Source organism: Ammospiza caudacuta, chromosome 4 (assembly GCF_027887145.1).
Source record: "Ammospiza caudacuta isolate bAmmCau1 chromosome 4, bAmmCau1.pri, whole genome shotgun sequence".
NCBI classification, from domain to species: domain Eukaryota; kingdom Metazoa; phylum Chordata; class Aves; order Passeriformes; family Passerellidae; genus Ammospiza; species Ammospiza caudacuta.
The window spans coordinates 28,990,537-29,016,749 of record NC_080596.1 but is presented as its reverse complement, the minus strand read 5'-3'; the positions used below and the strand labels follow the sequence as shown (position 1 = coordinate 29,016,749).

The window sequence follows — 26,213 nt, the reverse complement described above, 5'->3', positions numbered from 1 at the left end:
CCGGTAGTTCCTGGCTCTCGCTGCCAGGCTGCGCATCGCGCCGCCTTGCCGACGGGCGGCGGGGTGGCCGTGGGTTTGTGGTGAGAGGTTTGTCCTCTCTAGGTGCTCTGTCCCCCACCGAGCTGAGCTTGTGTCTCCTTTCTCCTCCTCCTGCTTCCTTCCCCGCCGCACACGCTGCCGGACGAGGCCGGCCGGGAGCGGGAGCAGCGGCGCTCGCCGCCGCCTAAGGGGACCCTGACCATGTCGAGCAAGGGCAGGAAGAGCAAGGAGCAGGGGAGAGTGACCTTCCCCCCGCAGCAGGAGGAGGAGGAGGAAGGGGCAGAGGAAGAAGAGCAGCAGCGCCGGCGCCGCGGCTGGAGAGGCGTCAATGGGGGGCCGGAGCCCCCTCCGCCGCCGCAAAGAGCTGTCAAAACCCTCCGGGAGCCCTACGGATACTACCCGCCCCCCCCTTTTGCCAGCACCATGTAAGTGGGGCCCGGGGGGATGTTCGGAGGGGCAACTTTCCCTAGCAGGGACGCGGCTCCCGGCGAGTTTTGGGCCCGGGGGTGCGGCCCCGTCCCGGCCGATCCCGGGAGCGGCCGCTCGGCTCCCAGCGCCCCGAGGGGCTCCGAGTGCCCCGGCCTGCCCTCGGCCCCCTCCCCAGCCCCGGCTCTGCTTCCTCGGCGTCAGGCGGGCACAGGTGTGTGCCGGGGCAGAGAAGAGTCCATCCCTTCCTTGTTTCTTATTTTCTCTCTGGATGGAAGTGCAGCTGCCGGGAAATTGACCAATTGTAGGCTCGGCTAAGGTTCAGAGAACCCGTTGCTAATGCTGCCGCTTTATTCTTAGATATTTTTAAAAGCTATGCTGAGATAAAAATGAATTCCCCACAGAAATCTAGGACACCTGTACAGAAAAGCCTTAGTTCTGGAGATGCACCTTATCCTGCTTGGATGTGCTTTTCCAAAATATCCATTTATTTTTAAAGGTACAATCCTAAACATCTATCTATGTAGATACATGAAGAGATGCTGCCCATGCAAATACACTTACTGCAAAATAAATGCATTCAATGTTACTAGTAGGGATGATAACTTTCTTTTCCCTGACTTCCAAAATGTAGGTTGTCCATGAATAATTCACTAATTTTTATATCATGCTGCAGTTTAGGTAGACTTAACCTCAGAGGATTGCTTGACTATTTTATGTTTTCCTGACAACGTTTAGTTCTTAATTAAATATTTTAATTATGAGATAGCAAACACTGAGTTTTAAGATAAGATATTCAGCATCTGTAGAAGCCTTAATTAAAATCACCCCAGAGAAAACTGTAAAATACAGAAATAATTAGGGTAGTGTTTAGAATGGGATAACCACAAGTGGTGGGGTTTGCCATCCCTGTGCATAAATTCTTCACAAATACCCTGTGCCCAGCAATTTGCACTTGGAGTGAATTGGTCTTTCACATGTCTTCAGCTGTCAGAAAGTTAGTTGTGCTTGAGTTACTTGTCTAGACTCCCATGTAGATGATGGAATGGGAGCAGAAATAGCAGCGGGAAAAGTAGTATAGCAATTTATCTTCTTTTTTGGAGGTGCCTGTCTTTATCTGCCATAAAAAGATACTTGGACACATTATTTTTTAGCAGTTGAAGCTGGCTCAGATGAATTGTAAGCTGTGAGTCCTCAACTTCTGGGTCCCAAGTGTCCTTCTAGAGAGATTGACATGCTCCTGTGTTGAAGAAATGGGTACTACACCACGGGGGGGATCAAACTGGAGTGCAGTTTACACAGCTGTAGGTGTTTGAGCCTGGAGTGAGCTCTGTCTCATGGAATTTTTCTGGTAGATAATTCTTGATATCCTGGAAATCTGTGAGCCCAATGGACTGACAAAAGAACTGACATGGATTAATGTAGTAAGAGTATATTGAACTGTTGGGTATAGAGGCAAAAGACACAGAATTAGCTTTTCCCTGTTATGTGACTGTGGTTATCCTTGGTGTAGCAGTGGGATTTTTCTCCTGGAGTAACATTGTGTGTTTGGTGCAAGTACCTAAAATCATTGTGCATGTTGATGAGATAAAGATGAGCATCAGCTTGCTCCTGATGTGCTCAGATTGACACATGTCAGGCTTCAGCAGGCACAGAGTGAGAGTCCTTGGCTGGAAGGATTTGTACTGTGAATACTCAGCACAAGGTGTGAGGGAAAGAGGCAGGAAGATGTGAAGGAGTGTGCCCATGAAGGCAGACATTGCTGGGTTTGAAATCTCTGAAAGCAGCAGCCTGTGCAAAGTGCCTGTCAGTGTACAGCTGGCTCCCTCCTGTGCCAAATATGGCTGGGAAAAAAAAGTAATTAACCTCAGATTCCCACTAAGATTGCAGACTGGAGGTAGTACTTGTTTCACAGGGTACTCTATGCCCCAGTGGAGAAAAGGTGGACAAGACCTGTAAATTAAATGTAGGCATCAGATTCCTGACTTCCCGAGTCTCTCTGAAAATCACAGTGTAGTTTTCTGGCTAGAGAGACAGAACACAAAGAAAGGACTAAGTTTCAAAGGAGCTTTACAATTCTTTGTTGGTACAGCCCTGTTAACTTGGCTCTTTCCTGGTGAAATGTTTGCCTTGTTCTGTGTGTGCGTAGATGCCCTCCTGCCATCAATACATGGTCCTTTTTTCCCATAGGAATTCTGAGGGTTGGTATTTTCCTTTGAGGAGTTATTGAAGGGTAATGGTCAGAAAAAGCTCTGCATAATTTCATGGGGCAGGAGTTTGTTCCGTCCCCTAAGTGCATGTACACCTCCTCCTGATATTTCACTGTAATTTTTTTTCCATTTTTTTTTGGACTAAATCTTTCCAGTTTGGAGCCAGCACTTGTGTGAGATGTCATGAGGGCATTTTGGATGATGGATTGTGTCGTTTCAGACCAGTGGGAGAGTATAGACCTCAGTCAGATCTTGCAGCTGGCCTGATTTATGTTCTGCTGTTCAGCTGAATTAGCCTCCCTCTTCTGGAAAGCCCAGGCAGTAGCTGACAGAAAGGAAAAGGAAGCTGTCATTTAATGCATCTTGGATTTTGGTGCAGGTACTCCCAAATTTTTTGGAACATGAGCCAGCATGCATGAAGGAGACGCCAGTTTTAGTGGTGAAGAAACAAATTTCTCCCATTTGGCCCATTCTGACACAGGGGAAGCAGAGACTGGAGAGAGGGGAAAGCCTTCCTTTGGGAAAGGCAGTGAGGATGGGGGATTACCCCTCCAGCGCTGCTTGTGGTCCTGCTCAGAGCTAGGAGCTGCTTCCTCCCATGGAAGAGCTGGTTTTTTCTGCTGCAGTAGCAAATAAAACACTTGAGATGGCTTACTTTGAGAAATCTCAGGAGACATTAGCTACAACTGCTCTTGTGTGTGTGTGTGTGTCTGAGCACTTCTGTAAGGCAATTATGGGTCTTTAATTTTCAAACTGGGGCCTCAGAGGTGACTTTTGGCAGAACAAGAGGCACGATCTGCATCTCCTGCTCGGCTGACTCCGGTGTTGTTTCTTTTAAGAGCTGTTGGCATTGTGTGCTTATCAGATCTGTCTGTTACCACTGGGCTGCATTTCCTTTTGAGGGCTAGAATGGAATCAGGATCACTCGTGTGCTGTAGTTTAGCAGGGGGGTAAACTGCTTGTAAATTGTTGATGCCATCTTTTATTGCATGTGATAGTTCAGGGAGAGTAACAGCCTGTTTTTCAGCATGAATTTCTGTATGGATCGGGGAAGACCCAGGATAAAATCTCTGTTTCTTCAGCTACTCTCCTTTCCTTTAAAATTGCTTATGCTGTGTGCACTGTTAAAAAGTAGACTTAGAAACAAGACTATAAATCCTTTGGATTGCTGTAGATAAAGAGCGGGATAAGGAAAAAGGAATTCTCAGGTCAACTCTCCATCCCACATTTCTTTTCTGCTGCAGTTCTAGATTGAACATGAAAAGGGATAGGTAGAGTAAGAGCAGAAATCTGTAATTGAAACAGCCCATGGCAGAAGCAGAGAGATTGTTGTGCTTTTTTCCAGTCCTTTGTAGTTGCTGTGCTGCTCAAATGTCTTGCTTTGTACATTCCTTGTAGGAATAACTCTGGCCAGGCAAGGATATGATGCAATGTAAGGTCATAGTAAAACAGGAGACGAGTGGGCATTGATTGCTCCATGGAAAATCTTTTTTAAAATAATTTTTTATTTCCCATATGAAGGTCATACATTTTAAATGAAAATACTTGAGGTAAGCAAAAACATGTTGTAATGAAGAGAGGTTTTTGTATGTCTTATTTACCAGGTCTGTAATGAACCAATGAAATGTTCAGAGTGCAAACAACATTGCTGTGTCTGAGAGCTTGTGATGCTTATCATTAGGGAAAGGCCTTGAAAGGTGTTGTGCTCCTTTAGGAGCCTTGGCCTCACTCACGTGGGAGTTCTCCTGCAAAGCAGAGCTGAGGAGTGACTGATCCTGAAGGCTGTTGCACAGTTCCTGACGTTCTTCCTTCTTTCCAGTGCAGTTTTGGAGTTCCTCAAGATAGCTGCAGGCTCAGGGCCGAGTGAAACGTGTCCAGATGTGGTGGGACAGGTGTGCTTCATTCAGTTAGCATGGCTGATCTCCAATTCCATCCTTCTTTATCTCTACTGGCCAATTAATACAGAATAATTGGGCATTTTTCTTACTTGGTTCTTTTGTGGTTTTATTGCCATGCATTCTACAGATATCTTGATGTTTTTGTGTATGTGTTTTTCAACTATTTGGAACAATTGGGAGGAGGAGCATCATGATTCCCATATCTCCTTCCCCCTTTATTAAATTAGGTTGTCAGTACCTTACAGAGACAAGGCTGAGTATTTGAACTTTCAAGGCTTTGCAAATAGAACACAAGTAATTAATGCACACTTAGTTCTATTTTCATCATATTTTTAAGCCAGTCTAATGATGTTGAGAGATGCAACTTGAGATTTTGCTGGCTTGATTATATCAGATGGCAAATAATACATATAAAATATGCTGGAAGTGGTCAAACACTTAAAACTAAAAACTAACTCTTTTATTCATAGTTTGGGATAGCTAAAATATTAGATGTAAGAAAAGGAAAGCAGAAAAAGGAAAGGAGACTTTGTACCCGATTGTTGCATGCATTACTCTGACCAGAGCTATGCTGGCTTCAAGGTCCTTGAATTTGCTGAGGGAAAAGTGGAAAAAAAGAGGGGAGAAGTGTAGACGAACACAGCAGCCTCGTGGCCCTGTGGTGCTGCACAAGAGTTTTTGCTTTTTGGTTTTTTTTTTTGGAGATGCCTTGACAATATTTTAGTCATTAAAATACCAAGCATCGTCCATCTTTATTTTGAGAAGGTATTGCAGTCACTTCAGATCCATCATTTCTGTCAAAAGGTTTACAGTTAAGGATATCTTCCTTCCTAGGAAGCCACTCTTGAGAGGACACTTTTGAAAGATGTGTGTGTCTCTGCAGAAGTCAGATGAATAACCTCAGTGATCACCCAGATAGTGGGGTTTGAAAGGAAGGTAGATAAAATGAAAATAAATGTCATATTTCAAATTATGCTGAAAAATTAAACTGAATATATAAGAAAAAATGTATTGTGTATTTCATAAAAGATAAATGAGATTCAAAGTGGCAGCTTAGAGTCTTCTTAAAACAAGAAGTCAGCAAGAGTCAATTTGTTTTGTCTTTGTTGCATTTTTAATAGCTATAATTTTTTTTTCTTCATAACACTAAACACTACATTTCTGTATCTGTGTGATTTTGGATGTGGAGGATGAGTGGAAGTGTAACAGCAAAGACAATAAGATCTTGTTTAGAAAGAAACTATGAGAAGACAATGTATCTGGTTTTACTTCTGATTTTGCTGGGGAATAAGACAGCAGCGAACTGTGGCTGTTCAAAATGTGCACTCTGGGCTCAAGTCTTTATTTCTGAGTACTCCTAAGTGGGAAATATGCCTGAGGTTTAAGACATTAAATCAATTCTGTGTTTAACAGAGTTACAAGTACTCTGTGTTATGCAGCCTTTTTTATAGATTTAAAGAAAGTGGTATGGAAGTGGGGAAAAAAAAGAAAGAATGGATCATGTCATGTTTGCCAGAGCAGTTCTATCACATCTTTCAAAGAGTAAATAGCAGTTAACATTGCTTATTCTGTGGTGCCACTCAGGCTATTTCAGGTAGTTCAGAAATGGCAGCCACAGATAACAAGGTAAAAAGATCAAATGCTTCATCCCAGGAGAGACCTGCCCTTGCTAATGAGTTTCACAGTCTCTCTGCTTGATGAGCAACTGAGCTGCCCGTTTGTGTTCACTGAAATGCCCAGGGCTTGGACTGGGTTTTAGGATGTTTGTGTCTGTGATAAAGTGCTTAAGATTGTACATTTTGATGTAGATAGCTGCAAGGGCAGGCCTGTCCTTAGAACCTGGATGCAATTAGTTCTGCCCAATGAGAAATCCTGGGGCCGGCCGTGCTGCATCCAGAGATGGCAACGGGCATATTTTGTGCAGTGGCAACAGAGCTCCTCGTTGAGAGACCACACCCTCAAAAATCAACCCCCAGCAGCACTTAGGAGGCTGTTTCTCTGTCTGTGGATTTGAACCTGCATTAGTTTGGATGTTTACCTTCCAAAGCTGCCCATGCAGATGCTACTGTGTCCACTTTAATGCAGAGCCCTTGTGTGCCCAAAGGTGTGTGTGGCATTTTTCCCTTGGTTCTGTCTTTTTTGCAGACTGACAGGGTTTGCTTAAAAAGGGTTGTTTAATATTTTGGTTTGCCCTTGGCATTCATTACATGGACTCACATCTCTTCTAATGCACTGAGGGTAGAAGGATTAATTTCCTTTTCAGTTGTTCTGTCTGGCCTTAGTTACTCCCGTGTCTGAGTTTTTCAGCAAAGTGAAAAATATATTAATTTTCACAATGCTCCTGTAAGATGGGAGCCAACTGTTCTTTTTTCTAAAGATGAGGAACAGAGGCACGTAGGACCTAAGAAACAAATTTGGAACTTGAAAGATTTCTTTATCTCTATGTATTGTGTGTATATATATATATGTAGAGCATTGTATATATTCAAAGCACACCTCCATTAAGTCATATTGTTTATCAGCAGCACTTGGTGTCTCCATGCCCATGAAATCATCCAAAGTGATCTCTGTCTCTTGAGCTACTGGATTAACTGATAGCAGCTGGAGGCTGCCTTCCTCACTGTTCAGCTGGACTAGAAAAGGCAAGGGAGATTGCTGACCTTGCCAGCAGTTGTCTCCTGCTGCTGTTTTCTCCAGCTAGGCAGTGTCTGCTCCTCAGCCTCTCATCCTGGGTCCCTTCTCTTAGCAATTTCTGTCCAGTCTCACTGCTGTGAACCTCTCTGCCCCTCTCTTGTTTCCTTGCCTTGCTAGATCCAGCTCAGCATCCCATCTGTCTGTTCTCTGAGCACATTCACTGGTTCATAATTCCAGTTTCTGTGTTTGCCAAATTAGCTTGCTCAGCCATTCTTTTCATCTGTTACCCTTCTCTTTCCTCCCTCTTTCTTCTTTTGCAACTGGTTTCTGTGGAGAATTCACGGGTTCACTGGTTCTCATTTTCCTTTAAAACATTTCTTTCTTACACCCAGGTTTCCTCTTTCTAGTGCAGCAGTTATCCCAGTTTTCATTCATTTACTCTTTGACTTGCCTTTTTTTTTTTGATCATGGTACAAGAATGTGCACACAGCCCCTCTCAGCTCCTGAAATGGGTGATGTAGAAACAGGCCCAATACAATCCACAGCATTGCAGGAGTCCACTGGAGTGAGAGCTGATCCCAGTCTATACTTGATGACTCCTGGTGCCTGGAACCTGTGAACAGTTTACTTGTAGAAAGTCTGCTCAATGTGTATTTAGTGTTGTCATCCAAAAATCTGTAATTGGACCAAAGTGATTTGTGAGTAGAAGCTTCCAGGTTTAACGTTTCTAGTAGTGACACGAGAAGCTGTTATCAGGTGTTATCAGCTTCATCACGTGTTGCTTGGCAAGACACCCTGAAGAAAATGTGTTTTCACCTCACTTTTATGTGATCTACAACATGGTAAGTATTAAGTATTGCCTTACTTATACCATCAGCTTGAATGCCTGTGATGGATAATATTAATTACTACTGAAAGCAGTAGATGGGTTTTCATTTTATATATGGGAGGGATTTCTGAAGAGGAGCAATGTCTTAAAAGGAATGAAAAATGTTAATAAATCTTGACCGTGCTAAGAGAACAGCAGTGGCCTGAGGCATTGAGCCTGTGAGTGCCTTTAGATTGCAGACAAGTAAGAGCAATCCCAATTCAGGATACTGCTTGTCAGAGAATGGGCAAAGGACAAGGCACAAAATAAGTTGTTGCAGCCACAGGATTGGAAGTTACAAATTACCACCAGAGTGAAAATTTGTTACCTCTTGCTCGTTATTTCCTTAGGTACATCGAAGAGAGCCCGTCCCTGAGGCGGATGACCATGATGAGGGAGAAGGGAAGGCGACAGGCCATCCGGGGCCCGGCCTTCATGTTCAACAACAGGGGCACGAGCCTGACGGCCGAGGAGGAGCGCTTCCTGGACGCTGCCGAGTACGGCAACATCCCCGTGGTGCGCAAAATGCTCGAGGAGTCAAAGACGCTCAATGTCAACTGCGTTGACTACATGGGCCAGAACGCCTTGCAGCTCGCTGTGGGGAATGAACATTTGGAAGTGACAGAACTTCTGTTAAAAAAAGAGAACTTGGCACGGATTGGAGATGCCCTGCTGCTCGCAATCAGCAAGGGTTACATTAGGATAGTGGAAGCGATTTTGAATCATCCTGGGTTTTCGGTAAACAAGCGACTGACTCTGAGCCCTTGTGAGCAGGAGCTCCAGGATGATGATTTTTATTCCTATGACGAAGACGGTACCCGCTTTTCTCCAGACATCACTCCCATCATTTTAGCTGCCCACTGCCAAAAATACGAAGTCGTGCACATGCTGTTGATGAAAGGAGCGAGGATAGAAAGACCTCATGATTATTTCTGCAAATGTAATGACTGTACAGAGAAGCAAAAACATGATTCTTTCAGTCACTCTAGGTCAAGAATAAATGCCTACAAAGGACTGGCCAGTCCGGCTTATCTGTCCCTCTCCAGCGAAGATCCAGTGCTCACTGCTCTCGAACTCAGCAATGAACTTGCCAAGTTGGCCAACATTGAAAAAGAATTCAAGGTAATGTTTTTGTGTTTCTCTGTCTTTGTTATTGTTTTAAAGTTGCTGCTACTTCATGTTGTCCTTAGATGCTGAAATGATTCCCCGTGTTTTACTTTTCCAATTACAAATACTCTCATCTTATTGTCTCTTTTATTCCTGATACATAAGCCTTTAGAAGGAATTTTTAATGGAATAAAATTGCTTTTGCACCTGCTGTGTTTGGAGAAATTTGGTAAAATTGGACACTGGAAAAAGTGTGTGTTCTGATAACCTTGCAGCAGACAGAAAACAATTCTGGTTGCTGCAGCACACAAGGACTGTTCTTAGTTACAAATGCTGAGTAATATAAGCGCAAAAAGCAGAAATATTTGGCTTTTCTTGCGGGCACTGCAGCACTGACCTTAATTTGTACTGATTTTGACTGATGTCTCCAAATTGTTAAAAATACCCAGAGTGGATTTTTTTTTTTTTTTTTTTTTGGATGCACCTTTTAGGAATGTCATGTGTTCAAAACCAGCTGTTAGACTGCTTACAGATGTTGGTCCTCTTAGCTGGTTTTCAGCTGTATCTGGTTTCGTATGTCAGTGCCCTGCCTTCTTTATATATTTCAATTATTGGCTTAGTTAACTATTGCCCAGTGGTTTTTTAAATGCTTTTCCTGTTCAGTTGGATTCCTTGAAAAGGACCTTTCCTCTTGTTCTCCATTCTCCCCCTGCAGCCAAACCCCACCAAAAATCAAACTCCAGTAATCTGCTTGTAATGAGAAAAGCTTGGCTTGGGGAATGACAGACTGCTCTCAGTGGGTAGAGATATTCACAGTGTTGTCTCTGGGTGTAACAGCAACTTTATTGGGGCTCTGCAAGGCCAGTGTTGGGTACCACTTGCTCATTTAATATCTTGAAAGATGATCTGAGAGAGACAAAGGATGCATTAACCTCTCCAAACAGCCGCAGACACTGCTTACCCTGTGGAGTACTCAGAAGGAATATACAACAACCCGGAGAAAGAAGCAGAAATTAACCAAGTGAAATTTAACAGAAGAGGAAGAAAATTCCTGAGAAAGAATAGGTCCATATTCAGCTGAGTGAGTTAAAAGAGAATTTAAAAAATAAATTTTCAGTGGTGAGAAGGATTAATGTATTATAACATAGACTGATGAAATGTAAAATTCAGCTTTAACCCTTCCTCTCCTTTCTTTGCTAAAGGAACTCACTCTTACCATGCTGTGTATTGTGTAACCTGGCAAATTAATTGAATACTTCTTCAATGTATTTATTCAGGAAAATATGTCAGATTTTTCTTTTTCCTCAAGTGAAAAAGTACCCTGCCCCCAAAAGCTAAATTAGGGCAAGCTGCATTGTGTTTTTGTTAGGCAAGGATGTAGGTGATTAGAATTGCATAGAAAAATTACAGTGGAAAGAAATTAATAGGAGACTCCCATCTCACAGGTACTAACACCATGCATACAAATTTCATCAGAAAAACAAGTAACTTGAAATTTTGAAGAAGAAAAGGTAAAGATTTTTGATTGAGCTTTAATTTCAAACCAGAGCTTGAAAAAATTATTTCCGTTTTTAAAATGGTAATTCCCTGCTATTTTGGGATGCCTAAAACCCCAAGAATTCACTGTTTTCACAGATTTCAGTATTTCTGGATAGCACTTTCATGGCTACTAACCTTGCCAGGTGTATCAGATGATTCCGTTTTGGCACCTACAGTAAAAATTGTCCCAGACTCCTTGCTGGGGTGGAAGTTCCAGCTTCTCATCAGTGTCAAAACATTCCAGTGAAGTAATTACTCTCCCCATTGGTGTCACTTCTCTTTTTTTCCCTTCTGTTTCTATCAAGCCTGATGGGAGAGCTGAGTGTTTCCCTGGAGTTCCTCCCGTCTGTAACTCCCTTTTCAGTGCTTTCTTCGCTACAGATCTGTCATCTGAAGGTGTTTGGCTGATAACTTGTGTGCTTTGTCACATCCCAGAGGAGAAGGCTTCTAATCCAGCATTTGCATTCCTGCAGACTTCTGCTGCACTCTCCTCTAGGATCATCACTGGAAATTCTCCAGTATTCTACTCAAATTCAATCTGTAGCACAGCACTGAGCAGAACTGTTTCAGGGTGGAGAAAAATGGGCAAAATACTTCATCTGTCTCACAACAAAAAATGGACAAATCTGTTTAAATCACAATTTATTCTCAGTATCTATGGAACATTAAGGCCCACAGTGTTTCCTGTGTGTGCTCTCCTTCCAGGATTCAGAGCACTCCTACAGAAAATACTGTTCTGGGTGATTTGCCCTCAGAGAAAGAGCATAGGTTGAACCTGTTTAAAAATACCCGAGGGCCAAGTTTCCTGGTGAATGCTTGTGAAATTGAACCTAACATCCATTGCATATGCAAATCCCAGTCTGCCCCTCTTGCTTATCATTTACACTAAGAAATTCTAATGCACAAACCAGTGTTTGCACAAGTGATTTAGAAATGTGGGAAGGTGATTTAGGACCTTCTTTCATGACAGTCAGTTCCTCAAGAAAACCTGATTGATCACATTGATTTTTAGGTTTTGTTTCATTTTCCTTTTAAGGGAAAGAATTCAAAGAAACTACAGAGCCCTGATTTTTCTTGGAAGATGCATGACATTTAGCAAAAAAAAAGTGCTGAAAATTAAAAAAAATAGTGAGGAGACCAGAGCCTTAAAGACCCTTTGATTCTACTCCCTTCATCTCCAAGCTTTCTTACTTCCAATTGTGAAATCCTTGTCTCAACCTGCTGTTTGTCCTTTTGCTCTTCATCTATTATATTTATTTCTTCTTGACACTTTTGATCCTTTCTGATCTTTGCATCCACTTGTCTTCTTCCCATGTATTCCTCTATTCAATTCTCTCATGGCCGGGGCAGGGAGTGCAGTATTTCTCTGACTTTACTTGGTGTTCCTAGTCCCCCTGGTCTCCTAATTCCAGGGATTGCCTGCAGGATTTCAGATGACATCAGGAATTTCAGTTTGATCTCAGTCAGGAATGCAACCAAATTGTAAAAACTGGAACTGTATCTTGTCTTAATGTAAAAAAGTGACCATTGCCATAGCTGGAGGATTATCTTTTCCTTTCCAGTAGCACCACAAAGTAGTTTGCAACACAAATATTCCCGATTTCAATGTTTTCCTGTTCTATTTTTAGCAGACCATGGCCACTGCAGCGTGGCTTGGGGAGTGTCTGGGTTGGGTTACTGAAGTTAATTGATATTCACCCTTCTCCCTGAGAACTTTAAAGCTGTTATTGCCCAGGGAAGGGAGGATTTCTGGCAGTCAGAGCAGCTGATGGAACTTTCCTTTGGAGTTACCATAGGAAGAGAGAGGACAAGGTGGCTAAAAGCCCCGTGGTTATCTCTTTATACCAGCTTTCAGCTAAATACTGTCCTGTGTAAGCAAGCTCAATTGTCCCAGCTGAAATTGCTCTGGCAACGATCAAAAAGGTGCTAGTCCTGCTTTCCATAGGATAAAAAAAATCCCTGTTCCCAGTTTTGCTAAAAGCTCCTACTGAACCAACAGAAGATGTGGACGTGCATCTAAAAGCAGAATCTGTCAGTGTTCCAAGTAAATTTACATAGTGTTATCTCAGCTGAACTAACAAAGAGTGTGCAAGCTTGATCTAGGTTTAGGCTTTTGAAAGGACAGATCCATAACCATTAGTGCAATTGTGTTTTCTTTGCATATACAGTTACATGTGCAAACTCACCATATATGTGATATCAAAGTGGCCCTTTAGCAGATAATAACATGCATTTATGATTCAGTGTAATGGCTGTGAATTAGTTGTGCATTGCTCGTGAGCTTTGGTGCTTGCAGGAGTGTACCAAAACACAGATCCCTACATTTTGTTTGACTGCATGTGATGGCTCAGAATAAATTTCCTTTGCAGTGGTTACAAATCTTGAGCGCAATCAGCTGAAGGTCTTCCGTTCGTGCGCTTTGTTCTTTGCACACAGACTGATACCTTCTTTGTCAAGACTCCAGATGAATTCACAGGGCAGTGCTTGATGTTAGGAGGGAGAACAGAACACACAAATTTGGGCAGGCTTTTGATGTGTGTCAGAGTCCTCTGAAACACAGCTTTGAAATTCCAGTCGTCGTCAGTTGGCCTGAATTTCCCAGAGTCACCTGGGAACCTGGAAACACAGGGTGCAGGCTGATATTTTTTGATGTTACCAAGATGTTTGTGCAACTGTTGATCTGGTGTCTTAATTTGTATGTTCTCAGGAGTGAGCAGAGGTGATTTGGATGACTGGGGCCATAGATTAAAATTCCTTATATTCACACAACACCCTAGAGGTAGAAGGTTGTTTGAGAATCAGGTACTGTTTGTCTGTTTAATTCTGTAAAGCAATCAGATAGACTGGGATAAATTTGATTTGCTAATACATAGGTAAATAAAGACCTGGAGAGGGAAGTCTGACAAGTTTTCTTGCTGTAAGATTCAAAGCCAGAGTGGGATATTAAGAATGCACATACTGGCTTGCAGTTCTCATAACAGCATTTGTGAATAATGTAGGCTGTATTTATTCCTTAAATTTGACAGAATTAAACCTCATCCATGATATCGTTAATCTTATCTGGCAATAAGCGTCATTCTTGTAAGCAAGTGGTGTATCTACCAATGAAGAAACATGTCATTCATGTTTTTACTGTTCTTCTACTGCTATTAGAAGAAATCTGGGTAACTCTTGTGGTAGGCAAACATGCAAAGCGTGGAAATAACTCTTATTATTTCCTAACTATTAGAAATCCACTATTTCTTCTTCTGTTTCTTCACAATTAGCAAAATAATGAGAAAACACTTTGTAATTGAAGCCTCTCCCTGCAAATGGACAGCACATGTTTATTCATACAAGGACAAAATTTGGGTTGTGTTATGTCATGAAGCACTTGACTAATACAAAATCTGTATTCTAGCAGTTTGTACTCAGTTTTGGCCTCTGTGATGAAGCTGTTTCTTGACTAGGCTGTCATGAAAGACTGTTCCTCTTTGTTTTTTCCATTTTTTTTTTTTTTTTTGACTGCTGCTATTTTCTAGCCACCATCCTGGAGTCTTCTTTTGCAGGGTTTTTATCTTTGTAGTGTGTGAGATCTAATCACATTTCATGTAAAAGCTCTATCTGCATTCAGACCTCCATGCAGGCAAGTATATTTCACTCCCTTGATTAACTTTTTTATGAGGCTTTGCTGTAGGGGGATACAGCATGGGTAAATGAAGGTGGTACAGAATGTAATCTTATCCCCAATGAGTTGCAGCTGGAGCAATTACTAAAGATGAGGAGCCGGCCTGATGTTAACAGGCCACACCTGTGGCCAATAAGAGCAGTGGTATAAAAGAGTGGGTTGGTGGGAACTGGAGTCAGATGGCTGCTGCAAGGACCTGAGCAGTCAGTGCTCAGAGGAGATGTCTGTGAGAAACATTGAGGAGGTATGGAACTCTGGTGATATGGAATCTTTGCACTATAACAATAATAGAACTCTTGATGTATAAGACAGCACTTTGCCTTTTTCTGAGTCCTAAATCTTGGTCATATATTAGCTTGCTTATCCCTTCACTGAATTTAATCACACATCCCAGTATTATTTTTATAATTGGCTCATTTGTCCTGTTCCCCTTGGTTACCAGAAACAAATCTAAAATAACCTTACATCCTGTTGCTTCACTGACGACTGAATTAATTTGTCCTCTATGACCAAAGAAAATAACAGGATGCTGTTTAAGGTCTATGATTCAGGCAGGTTGTTTCCAAGTTTGTATCAGGGATGTTAGTCTTGTGTAATAACACAACTTCTAGGAGTATTTGTTTGTCTCCAGTAGTATTTCATTTTGGTCCATATCTGAATGTGACCTATGGGATTGATGGCTGATTCTTACACTTAGCCTATGCAGCCTCTTTTCCCATCATTTCCCGAAATAATTTGAAACTACTGAAAGCACATTAGTTTCTCTGCCTCATTGTGTAGATGCTAAGTTGAAAATTTAGCAAAACTACTGGTAGGTAGTTTTGGAGGAGGTAAAAATACTTAGGAAAGGAGGATGAAGTGAGGGTTTCAGGAAAAAATAATTTAAGTGAGAAAATTAGGAGGGCAGAAGCAGTAAGGAAACATTTTTGAGAAGACAGGCACCTCTAAGGGAAAATCTACACCCTCAAAAAGTAATTTTGAAAAGGCAATATCTGGAAATGAACAGTAAAACACAAAAAATGGAGAGGCAGAGGGCTCAAATGAGTGTTTTGGTGGTCTGGCAGAGGAAAAAAACCTGAAGAAAAACTATGGAGTAATTGAAAAAGATAGTTGTGCTATTTTCACTTGTGTGCTGCAGGTAAAATTGGCAGATTCAGTTAAGTTTCCTCCTTCAGCTGTAGCCTCATGTGAGTAAATCAGAGGCCACATTTCAGATAGGAATTTCTAGGAACCTGTCTGAGAGGACATGGACACGAAAATGAAGACCTAGGTTTGTGCTGAAGCGAAGATCAAGATAAGGCTTCATAGGTAATGTCACAGAGGTGATGGGAGACATTTACAAGTATAAACAAAAGTACATGCAAAATTTCAGATGTGCATGTTTTACAGAGTTAGCTAAAAATTCTGAAATGCAGCCACAAATGTTTTGTCAGAGGAGGAGGAAGATTAGAGAGAAGCAAATATTTGATGTTGATAGGCTAGTCCTTGGAAAGACTGAACATGTATGGGAGATGAATTCTCCTGTTCTTTCCAGAGCACACTTACAGGAAATTTGGGGTATTTTGCCTGTAATGTTGGTGTCCAAGCTTTTGTCCTGCAGTTACTCAATGCAGTTACTCCGTAACCCACTGTGCCTGACGGTAGGAAAGGAAAAAGGGGGAAATGTACCTGGTGTACATCAGAGTAATGAGCAATCAGCCACTTGAGCAGTGTAGAAAGAGATAAAAGGTATTGGTAGCCTCACAGGCAATTACTTCATTAGTTGTCAGCAAAGTTTTTGCAGGAATGAGGTTCCTTTTTTAATAGTCCTGGTCCTGCTTTGTTTGTGAAATTGTTATATTTTCAGCTGCCCCTTGTTGCCCACCCAGGTTATTGATATATAATGGTACATGTTCCCATGCTCTGTTAAACATCTGCTGTTAGGTGTTCACCTTGTATCAGAGAATGAATGATTCTGTCTTGGGATCTTTTGGTGGTTGCTGTTAAACCCCAACAGATGTTAAAAGTCTCTTTTCCCAGCCCAGTGCTTGAAGAAGGAGTCAGAGCTCTTCATTTCTTGGTCTCAAGGTTGTTTATTGTTCCTTATCTATAAAAAATTTCTCCTGCCCTGCCAAGGTCCATCCAGCAGGACAGTTCCAGGCACTCTGCCCGCCCCTGGGGCGGTGTTATGTCTTTATACTAAAAACTATATATACAATGTTTACAATTACTTCCCAATACCTGTCACCTACGTTACACAATGAGCTTCTACTCTAAACCAATCTGTAAGTTCCAACATCACAGCAGAAGATGGAGGCCAAGAAGAAGAAGGAGAAAGGCTGGACACACCCAGATCCCTTCATCTTGGCTCCTGAATCCCTATTCTAGAAACCCCAAAATCTACTCTTCCACCCTGTGATAACTTCACTGTTGTGCTACCTAAACTGTTTTGGCTTGCAGATCTTCATATAATGTTGGTAATTTACTCCACGGGTCATAATCAAAACCACAGGTGTTTTGGGCTCAGTGCCAGAGCTTCTGAGCCCCATGGCAGGGGTCCTGGCTGTCCTGGAGTGTCAGAGGGATGTTCTGTGTTCCCACAGAACATTCTGCTGTACGAGAATTCTGTAATATGTGATACACTCCAAACGTGACACGGTAAAAATCCAACACTTCATTTTTATCAAGTTGTACGGGTCCTTTTCTCCTCCCCACTGACTCTTAAGCACACGTGTGACAGGCCATGTCGTGTCCCCCTCCCGTTCCAGAACGACTACCGCAAGCTGTCCATGCAGTGCAAGGACTTCGTGGTTGGCGTCCTGGACCTGTGCCGGGACTCGGAGGAGGTGGAGGCCATTCTGAATGGGGACCTGAACGCGGAGCCGCTGGAGGCGCAGAGGCACCGCGCGTCCCTGAGCCGCGTCAAGCTGGCCATCAAGTACGAAGTCAAAAAGGTAACTGCTCACAGCTCTCAGGCACTGTGGCAGCAGGGCACTGCCACCTCCTCCTTCTGCAGGTGGTCAGATGCACAACTGAGACGTGGGGTGAGTAATCAAGGCTCTCACAAGGCAGAAGGGGACTGTAATGAAGGAGTTTAGTTTAATCTACTTCCCACTGCTGAGAAGTGGCAGGAGATTGTAATGACATAAATGAGGTGTGCTAGCCAGGCTTTGCACAGCCAGGTTAATCAGATCCTTCTCCTGATTAACCCAAAAGGTGTTTCAGTAGAGCCAGATTTTCACTCAGTGACACTCAGGCTGTGTCTTCTGTCAGTCAATGAAATAATAGCTACTCCAAAGAGAAGTCTGTGTTGGTTTCAACCCATAAGTAACTCATCTGCAACTGTGTGTTGTAGTGAGAAATGCCATGTGATTTACCATGCTTGTTCCTTTAAAAATATTTTAAAAATGAGCTCTGGAAATGCATGGAATATGTCTGTGGCTGCTTGGTCAATTCATTTCAGTTCTTCACCTTTGTGTTTATTGGTGTTTTGCCAAGTGTTTTCAGTAGATGCCTCTCTCAAAGTAGTTTGTATTTGGTGAATGAATGTTATGGGTTAAACAATGGAACTATGCATCACATATTTGACATAAATACATATCCTTTCATTGTAGTTTTTATTGTATTACTATGTTGTTCTCCTCAAGATCCCACATTAGACTAGCACAGAAAATAGTTAATACTGTGTCCTGTTGTGAGAGGAGGCAGGAAGTACAGCAGGGCCTATGTATTATTTACAGCTACCTATTTGTGTGATTAGCATCACTTCCATTCCTTACAGCCATTATAGTTTCATCATCTCCACAAGAAGCCTTGTGTCTCTCAGAATAAATAACCCTGTGTGCTGTGGCCACCTCTTGAGCCAATCTGCCATATAAAACAAATTGTAAGGACCCTGCCAGAGCAACTGGGGATTGCTGGTGTTTATGACGGCCCCAAAAGATTGATAATAAAAATTGTAAACACATATCCCAAGCAGCAAATCATCATTTCCAGTAAAGGATTGGTCTTCAGCAGATAAATGCATATTAATTGCCAAAAATCAAGGTAAATATATACAAGAATTAAATTAGTTTAAAAGACTGGAACTGGGGAGAAAAAAAACCAAAGCGCATAAGCATGCTTTAGTGTCTAAATATATACTTCTTTATGCTATTGCAGTGTAATGTGTACCAAAACTTTGTTGATGCTCATTTGTCAGCTTTCACACTAAAGGCTGTGGTTTTCTTTTATGAGTTTGTTGTCACTGATGAAATTCACTGCTGAGCAAAGGGCCACACGGATCTGTTAAGAATAGCAGAAGTCTAAATAATACCAAAAAGAAAGATAATTCCTCATAGCAAACTTGTTCTCTTCTCTTGCAAGAGAGAAGCTCAGAGTGCTGGCTGCAGTTCATGACCAACACTGTTCAGAACCTACAAGAGGAATGATCTTGTTGGGAGGAAATGGTGCAGAGTTGTTACCATACATGTGCAGTTCCCTGTAAGTGGCCATTACAGAGGGCATGGCAAGGATGGAAATGTCTCTGCCATGGTGGTCCTTTCATGCTGGGATTTGTTCTGTCAGAGCTGTGATGGATTCTAGTGATATCCTGACTGGAACAGATTCAGATGTGGGAGCTCCACATGGGACTGGTTTAACCCTCTCACCATAGGGAGCAGATGAGGATGTGGTGGATTTCCTTAATTTTCTGTATTTCTAGCTGTGCTTCCAGGTCAGGTCCATCAAGGTCAGTTCCCTGTTTCCAGCAGTGCAGCCAAACAGAGCAGCAGGTCCATGAAATGGGTAATGAACCTATGCCCTGTGCAGAGGCAGAAAAAAACATATGACAAGCAGCAAATGTGCTCAGAACCTCACTGCTAGGGGAAGGGACTTTTAAATTCTATTAGTAATGAAAATCTTGCACTTAATGCCCTGGGTACTGCACCAAAGTGGAGCCCATCTTTTAAACATAATGTGATTTTGAAGCTAAGGTTCAGACTGAAACTGCAGCCCCAATAGAGGACTAAGGGAATAGCAGGAGGAAAATAAAAAAAAAAAAAAAGCAAGTTGGTCTTGCTCTGTATGCTGAATTACTGCTGTAGTAGTGCTTTTAGTTTTGTGTCTCAACTCTGTCTCTAGATTGCCAACGAAATTCCAGAGAAGAGCTGATACTGGCCCAAGTAATCTCAGTTCTTGCTGAGACAAAAATCAGGATGGAATTTCCAGGGCAATCAATAAGAGCTGGAATAAAATCACAAGAGTTAATTTTCCAACCCTGAAGTGTTCAGCTGATAGATAAGAAAGAAGATGCAAAAATCTCTTTATTTTGTGTGTTAGTATATTGGAGTGTGCCAGGGTTTGTTCTTGCTCCATCTAAACCCAGCCATTATGATGACAGAAATAAAGAATATAATCACTCTGAGTCATACAGGAAAATATTTACATACTGATGACTTGATTCATGGTCATGAAACTGAAAACATCAAAAGTGTTACTGTCAATTATGCTTGGAAAAGCAGCTACATTAAAATTGGGATATTTTTTCTTTTAGTGACCAGATACTGTTCTCATGCATAATTTTTGTTCACTGAGGTTCTGCTTGGAGCTGAACGTATTAGATACATGTGATAATAAGCTCAAGATATGTAATGAAAAGTGAGAAACTGCATGGAAAATAGAGTGAGAGGAGAAATGCAGGAAGAACAAGGTTGTAGGATGCTATGAGCAGTAGGTAAAATGTGATGTGAACCTATTGTCCTTGGAGGAGATGAAGCTGCAGGCAAATACAGGTAATACAGACACACACGCAACAGGAGTGGGCATAGTTTAAAGTTGCTGAAACTAAAACAAACATAATCATAAGTTGAAGTATTTCAGTAAAGACTGAGAGAGGAGGGATGAATTTCAGAGCTTTTATGGATGAGAAGTGACACAACTCGCTCCGAGGGCTTGGAAGTGGTGCATGTTGTGCAGTTGCCAGCAGTTAAATAAGTCACTAAGATCCTCTCTAGAGCCTTTAGACTCACTGCCAGAGAAGATCTTGCCCTTAACTCTTGGCATCTTATTCACTAAGTCTTCCTTTTTTTTTTTTTTTTTTTTTTTTGGAAATTATAGCAGATCTCCTCTCAGTGTCAGATCAAAATGTTGATAGATCAGGAGAATAAACCAGCACAGAGCTCTGGATAAGGTGCCACAGGGCCCATGGGCTGATTCCCAGCCCTGGGTAAACTTCCTTAAAGCTCCTTTAGTGTTTCTTCCCATTCCCTGTGGTAACAGAAAAAATGATGTGGGTGTTTCTTCCCTCCTCTTCCCTACAGTTGTAAGCCTGATTTTTAAAATGTCTTTGTAATTTGAAATAACTATTTACTTTCCTGTCTTTGTCCACAGTTAATCTGCTGAGGGATTTGTCCCTTTGATATCCTGAGTTGACAATGAAATTTATCTTAGCAAAAGAAGAGGCTAGGGGCAAATGTCAGAATGCACAAACACACAAAAACCCAATCTCTTCTCCTCAAATGGGCCAAGCTGGCAGTTTTTATGGTGCATAAGCTTCAAAGGTGACAGCCTAATAAAAAGAACAGAAGCAGTTGGAGTCGACATTAATTTCTTAAAGAACTTTTTTACAATCTCTTTATTTATTTCTCTTGGCCACTCCACTTTATGTACAAACTGCATTAATATGTGAAGTAACTGCTTAATGCATCACATAGCAAAATGCTTAGGGACTTTAATTTTACAGCAAAGTAGATTAAAGTATGAAGATTGCCTTCCTTTTTAAAGTTCATGCAGCAGTTTCAGATTGCTCTTCTTGAGAGGTTTAAGGCTCCCTGTTTTCATTGCCAATGATTTAATTTGATTTTCTTTAAGAAGTCTGTCCTGTTGTACTCCTCTATGCACTTTTAATGAGATTTGGAATATTAATAGAGTTTTGCAAGCAAGACCTGGCAAACAACAGTGTATGTAGTACATAATGATCTCTGCAGAGTACAAGGGATAATAAAACGGGTATCCAAGGTTGACAGTATTTCATTTTTTTTCCAGAGTATAACCAACTGACAACAAATCTCACTCTTAATCCAACACAAATTATCAGTTATCAGATTTATTTTCAAACCCCTTTTTGTGAAACACCTAGCCTTCTTTATTCTCATTCACTAGTTATTGGTAAGTGTACTACCAGAGTTCTTCAAACTGCTGTGAAAACCAGGCTGCTTGCCCTTGTGCTTAACTGGTGTCCCACATGCTCTTGTGATGTGGCAGTTTCTTCGTTTATTAACCTTTGTTTATAAGGGAATGAGAAAAAAGCCATGGTTCTTAAACATCTGGTGTTAATTTAGACCTTAGGTGATTGCAATTGTGCATGTGGCAGTTATGTAACTCTTCTTATTACTGACAGCATGTCTTGGTTTTTCTTTCTTTTTCCTTTTCTTTGCAGTTTGTGGCCCATCCAAACTGTCAGCAACAGCTCCTGACCATCTGGTATGAAAACCTCTCAGGATTACGGGAGCAGACCATAGCTATCAAGTGTCTGGTGGTGCTGGTTGTGGCACTGGGCCTTCCCTTTCTAGCCATTGGTTATTGGATTGCACCATGTAGCAGGGTATTGAATTTTATAAATTATGTGTCTTGTGCTGTTCTTGGAGCTGCTTTTCCTTTCATGGCAGTCAACATGCAATTTCTGCTGCTTCCAAATTGGAACTAATTAATGATATTTTTAGCAATCCCTAACCTTGCGCCAAAAGGCGCTAAGGGGGGTTTTGTTACTTGCACTGTAAAGAGGGGACCACAGTGATGAAGTATGAATGTAAATTAACATTAAACTGAAGGAGAGAAAAATAACCTTTTTTAAGAGCTTTTTTTCTTTTTTAAATTTCCCTAGGTTATGCTCACCTCACATGTGCTGTGTAATTTATTATATTAGTAATATGGATTTTTTGAAAGTCACCACTCAGATTCTTTATGAAGTCTCCTCTGGTGGCATCCTAAGGTCTCATGCTGTTCCCATATAAACCATTAGCAGAACATCTGTTGACTTTACTGATGCAGAACTTAATCTTAAGTAAAATATTTGTTATCCCAGCCCTAGGAGGTCTGTTTGCCAGCTGAACCATAGAGCAGAAATCAAATTAAATGCATCATTCTGACTGTGTAGTGGAGTGTATTTGTAAAAGAGCATAGCTGTAAACTCTTACCTTATAAAAAATTTGTGAACACGTAAGGGTGCTCCCACCTTTGCTGCTGGTCTCACAAGGAAAGGAACTGCAGTTTCTTTGAAATCCTCATGGTCTCTAGCACATGAATTGTTTGCAAATCAGGTGTATTCATAGATCTTTGGTATATCAGATGAAGGAAGATTTCTCTGTTGAATTAACATTTTTAAAAATTTTAAGTACGTTTACTCCTGTGCTGAATGTGGTCTTTCAGTTTTATTTCCCTAGCAAGTGTAAAGCAAAGAATTGTGAGTTTATTTTATATTTCATTCTTTTAGTTCATCTCAAAGAGGATAAGGTTTTTCTCATCTACATATTTGAAGGGAACCTGATCTTTTCTCTGGGTTAAATATTTATTTACTTTGAAGATAAACCTTTATGAAAATAGTGTAATTGTTACTCTCATTATTCTCTGAAATGTCACTTTCTATTAATATCTTTAGTAAATATATTCCTCACAGCTCCATATAATAGGAACATCTTAATGTATTTACAGCTGGTGTCTAATATGCAAAAGTGACATTTGTCCTTGAGCTCTAATTCCTAGTAGCAGAAACATCTGATGTTTTTCCTCAGTGCTCATGTCAAATAAAAGTGCTATACATTCAGGTCAGTGGTTGGATATTGCAATTACAAAATGCCTTCTAAAGGTCAGGAGCAGGAAGGGAACCTAAGATTGTTTGCCCAGGTAGTAAGTGCAGTTTAATGTGTGCTGGTTTGCTTAGTTCATAGTAGCTGACCCAAATTTCAAGGTAAACAATTCCTTGAAATAAGAAAGGTCATGTGATCTTCTGTAAGATGCTGGTCCCCTCTTCTGGTGCAGACAGACTTCCCCTGCTGCTGCTGTTTTGTTCTTTTAGTAGGTGCAGATGTGAATTAAACCTGCTGAATTTATTTATAAAACCACTAATATTTCTGTTCTTATCTTCTTTAGTCCATTTTGTGGAACAGTCGTTAGTTTTGATAGACACAGGAACTTATTTTGGCACTTAGAGCTCTGAACATGTGTTCTGTGAATGAAATATAGTAACCAGACATAAGAAAACAGCTAATTCTTCCTATAGCTGTAGTTATAGAAAAGTTAATAATACTCTCTTGTTGTTAGGGAAAATGTTTTGCTGGAGTTGGAGATTTGAAAAATTTATCTTTCCCTGAGCTTGCTTTACAAATTCTTCCTGGTCACGGCCACGGTACATTTGCAGCTCCTTGCAGTGTTTCCCCTCAAACATTGCCATCTAGAGCTTGTGGAGTATCATGAGCACTCACTAACAGAACAACACACTCTGGGAGGCTCCCTGTGGGAGCCTTTTGTCTGAAATGGCAAAGCACCACAGCTGAGTGCTCTTGGAAGAATATCTTTTAAGAATGACGTTTCTGGCTGTCCTGAGCTCTGAGTGCCCATTTATGCTTCTGGAATGCCTGGTATTTCTTTGAGAAAACTGAGTGACTGCTTTCATTCTGCCTTTGCAGCTTGGAAGAATTCTTCGAAGCCCATTTATGAAATTTGTGGCACATGCAGCATCCTTCATTATTTTCCTAGGCCTGCTGGTGTTCAATGCTTCAGACAGATTTGAGGGCATAACCACACTGCCCAATGTCACTGTCACTGATTACCCCAAGCAGATCTTTAGGGTGAAGACCACCCAGTTCACCTGGACAGAAATGCTGATCATGGTGTGGGTTCTTGGTAGGTATATTGCCCCTTCATCTTCCTGTTTTCCTGCAAATAATAATTCTGAAAGGGAGGAGAGAAGCCCAAGTCCCAAAGCTTTGATCCAGCTGCTGTGTGCAGCAACTATAAATCTTTAGGGCAGATAAGATGACATTAGAACAGATTTTGAATAATTTCATCCTAAACTGTGTCAGGGGAGGGAGGTGAGTATCACTTGCATGCTGCCTTTTGGGAGTTCCGGCTTATTCTCTTTATGTGACCGAAGGCAAGGACTGGGATTTTCCAGTCCAATGTGTGGCTGCTCCGAGTGTAGTTGGGATGGCAGCAGCAGCCCCTTTGAATTACACAGCCAGGGAAACAAGAAAAAGTTTGTGGGGTTGTGATTTTGCTTTTTCTTGGGTTTTTATTTTCCCTAAGAAGCCTCTTTGAATCAAGAAAAAGTCTTGATTCACAACAAATGCATCTCATGGTTATGGTGAGGCTGTGATCTGGATTAAATCCACACAAATTTTCTGAGAAGAAGTTTAACTGAGAAAACTGAATTACACATAGCCAAATTCCACTTTCTATGCTGAAAAGAATCTCTTTCTGTAAAGTGGAAAAACAGTAGTATAATTGTGCCCCTTATATTTGGTCATCTGTGTTATTGGGTAGTTGTGTTCTTGTGGAAAAATTAAACCCTCTGATTCCGAAGTGGCTTAGGAATGTAAATGATAAGAGAGTAAGAGGATGTATTTCCCCCACACATTATTTTTTCTACTTTGGAATTACAGAGGTTTTGTTGTTTAGGCGCAATACTTTCACTGAAAAGTTAGGATTCTACTCTACCCTCTGTGGGGTGATGTCTGAACTATGTTTCCATTAATTAATCTCAATTATTACTTTGCTCAGTTAATAATTTGATCAGCCCTGTTGAAACCAAGAGAGAATAACCTTAGTGATGAGGCTGTGATACTGCAAATAAGTGAATCCCTGCTCCACTGGTATCATCCACTTCCATGAAATGGGAGAATGCAGGGAATTTAAATGACCACAGTTGGGCAAACATTGCTGTGCTTTTTCATTTCTTGTTGCAGGTATGATGTGGTCAGAATGCAAAGAGCTGTGGCTGGAAGGACCCAGGGAATACATCTTGCAGTTATGGAATGTTCTGGATTTTGGGATGCTGTCCATTTTTATTGCTGCTTTCACAGCCAGGCTCCTGGCATTCCTTCAGGCCACAAAAGCACAACAGTATGTGGACAACTACATTGAGGAGAATGACCTCTCTGAGGTCACACTTCCTCCAGAAATTGAATACTTTACTTATGGTGAGCTTAGTTTTTCTTCCAAACATGGAAAAAGCTTGAAGGATGCATTTAGAAGCCTCTCTTTACCCTAGAGCTAAATTTGACTGCTTTGATTTTAAACATTTGGAAGTTATATTTTATTCTTAGCTAATTGCACAACAGATGAAAATATTGATGTGATTCCTTTCTCTATTTTTTGATTCAGTTGTTTGATAGTTATTTATGTTCATAAACATCTATCAGCATTTCCTCCTGTCTGTTTAAATAGAATAAAACTGCAAAATACTTATTGCAGTGCAGAAATTGTCCATAAAGGTGTGATTCATCTGTATTTACAACACAGGAAAATGCTGCTGACAGAGTATTTTAGGATGGGCTTCAATATATTGTAACAGCAGACTTGGTTTTGTTCCTTACCTTAATTGCAGTATAACCAATCTGAATATTGTGTACTGAATGTAATATGTGAATATAACCATTGTGCATATGTAAATATACATTTAGAAACACAGGGTATTTTGATATGAAACACATTTTAATTCAGTGTTGTTCTGCTGAAATGGTGTGTGAATTCACATAGTAATTTATGAATTTCTGTGTAACTCAATTGTTTCTGTGCACATTGTGTGTAAAACCCACAATCCTATTTCTTTTGAGGTAATTGGCAAAAATCTTTATGGTCACTATGGGAGC

At 41.2% G+C, this 26,213-nt stretch overlaps 1 protein-coding gene across 1 annotated transcript in view; it reads left to right on the top strand.

Annotated features, from left to right (window-relative positions):
- The first annotated feature begins 240 nt into the window (after nucleotides 1-240).
- Nucleotides 241-26,213, top strand: part of TRPC3 (transient receptor potential cation channel subfamily C member 3) — a 32,620-nt gene continuing 6,647 nt past the window's right edge. Inside the window, exons 1-6 of the mRNA XM_058803640.1 lie at nucleotides 241-464; nucleotides 8,426-9,197; nucleotides 17,136-17,321; nucleotides 21,785-21,949; nucleotides 24,030-24,246; nucleotides 25,308-25,541. Of these exons, the coding sequence (XP_058659623.1) occupies nucleotides 241-464; nucleotides 8,426-9,197; nucleotides 17,136-17,321; nucleotides 21,785-21,949; nucleotides 24,030-24,246; nucleotides 25,308-25,541 (1,798 nt within the window). The remainder of the gene's footprint in view (nucleotides 465-8,425; nucleotides 9,198-17,135; nucleotides 17,322-21,784; nucleotides 21,950-24,029; nucleotides 24,247-25,307; nucleotides 25,542-26,213) is intronic.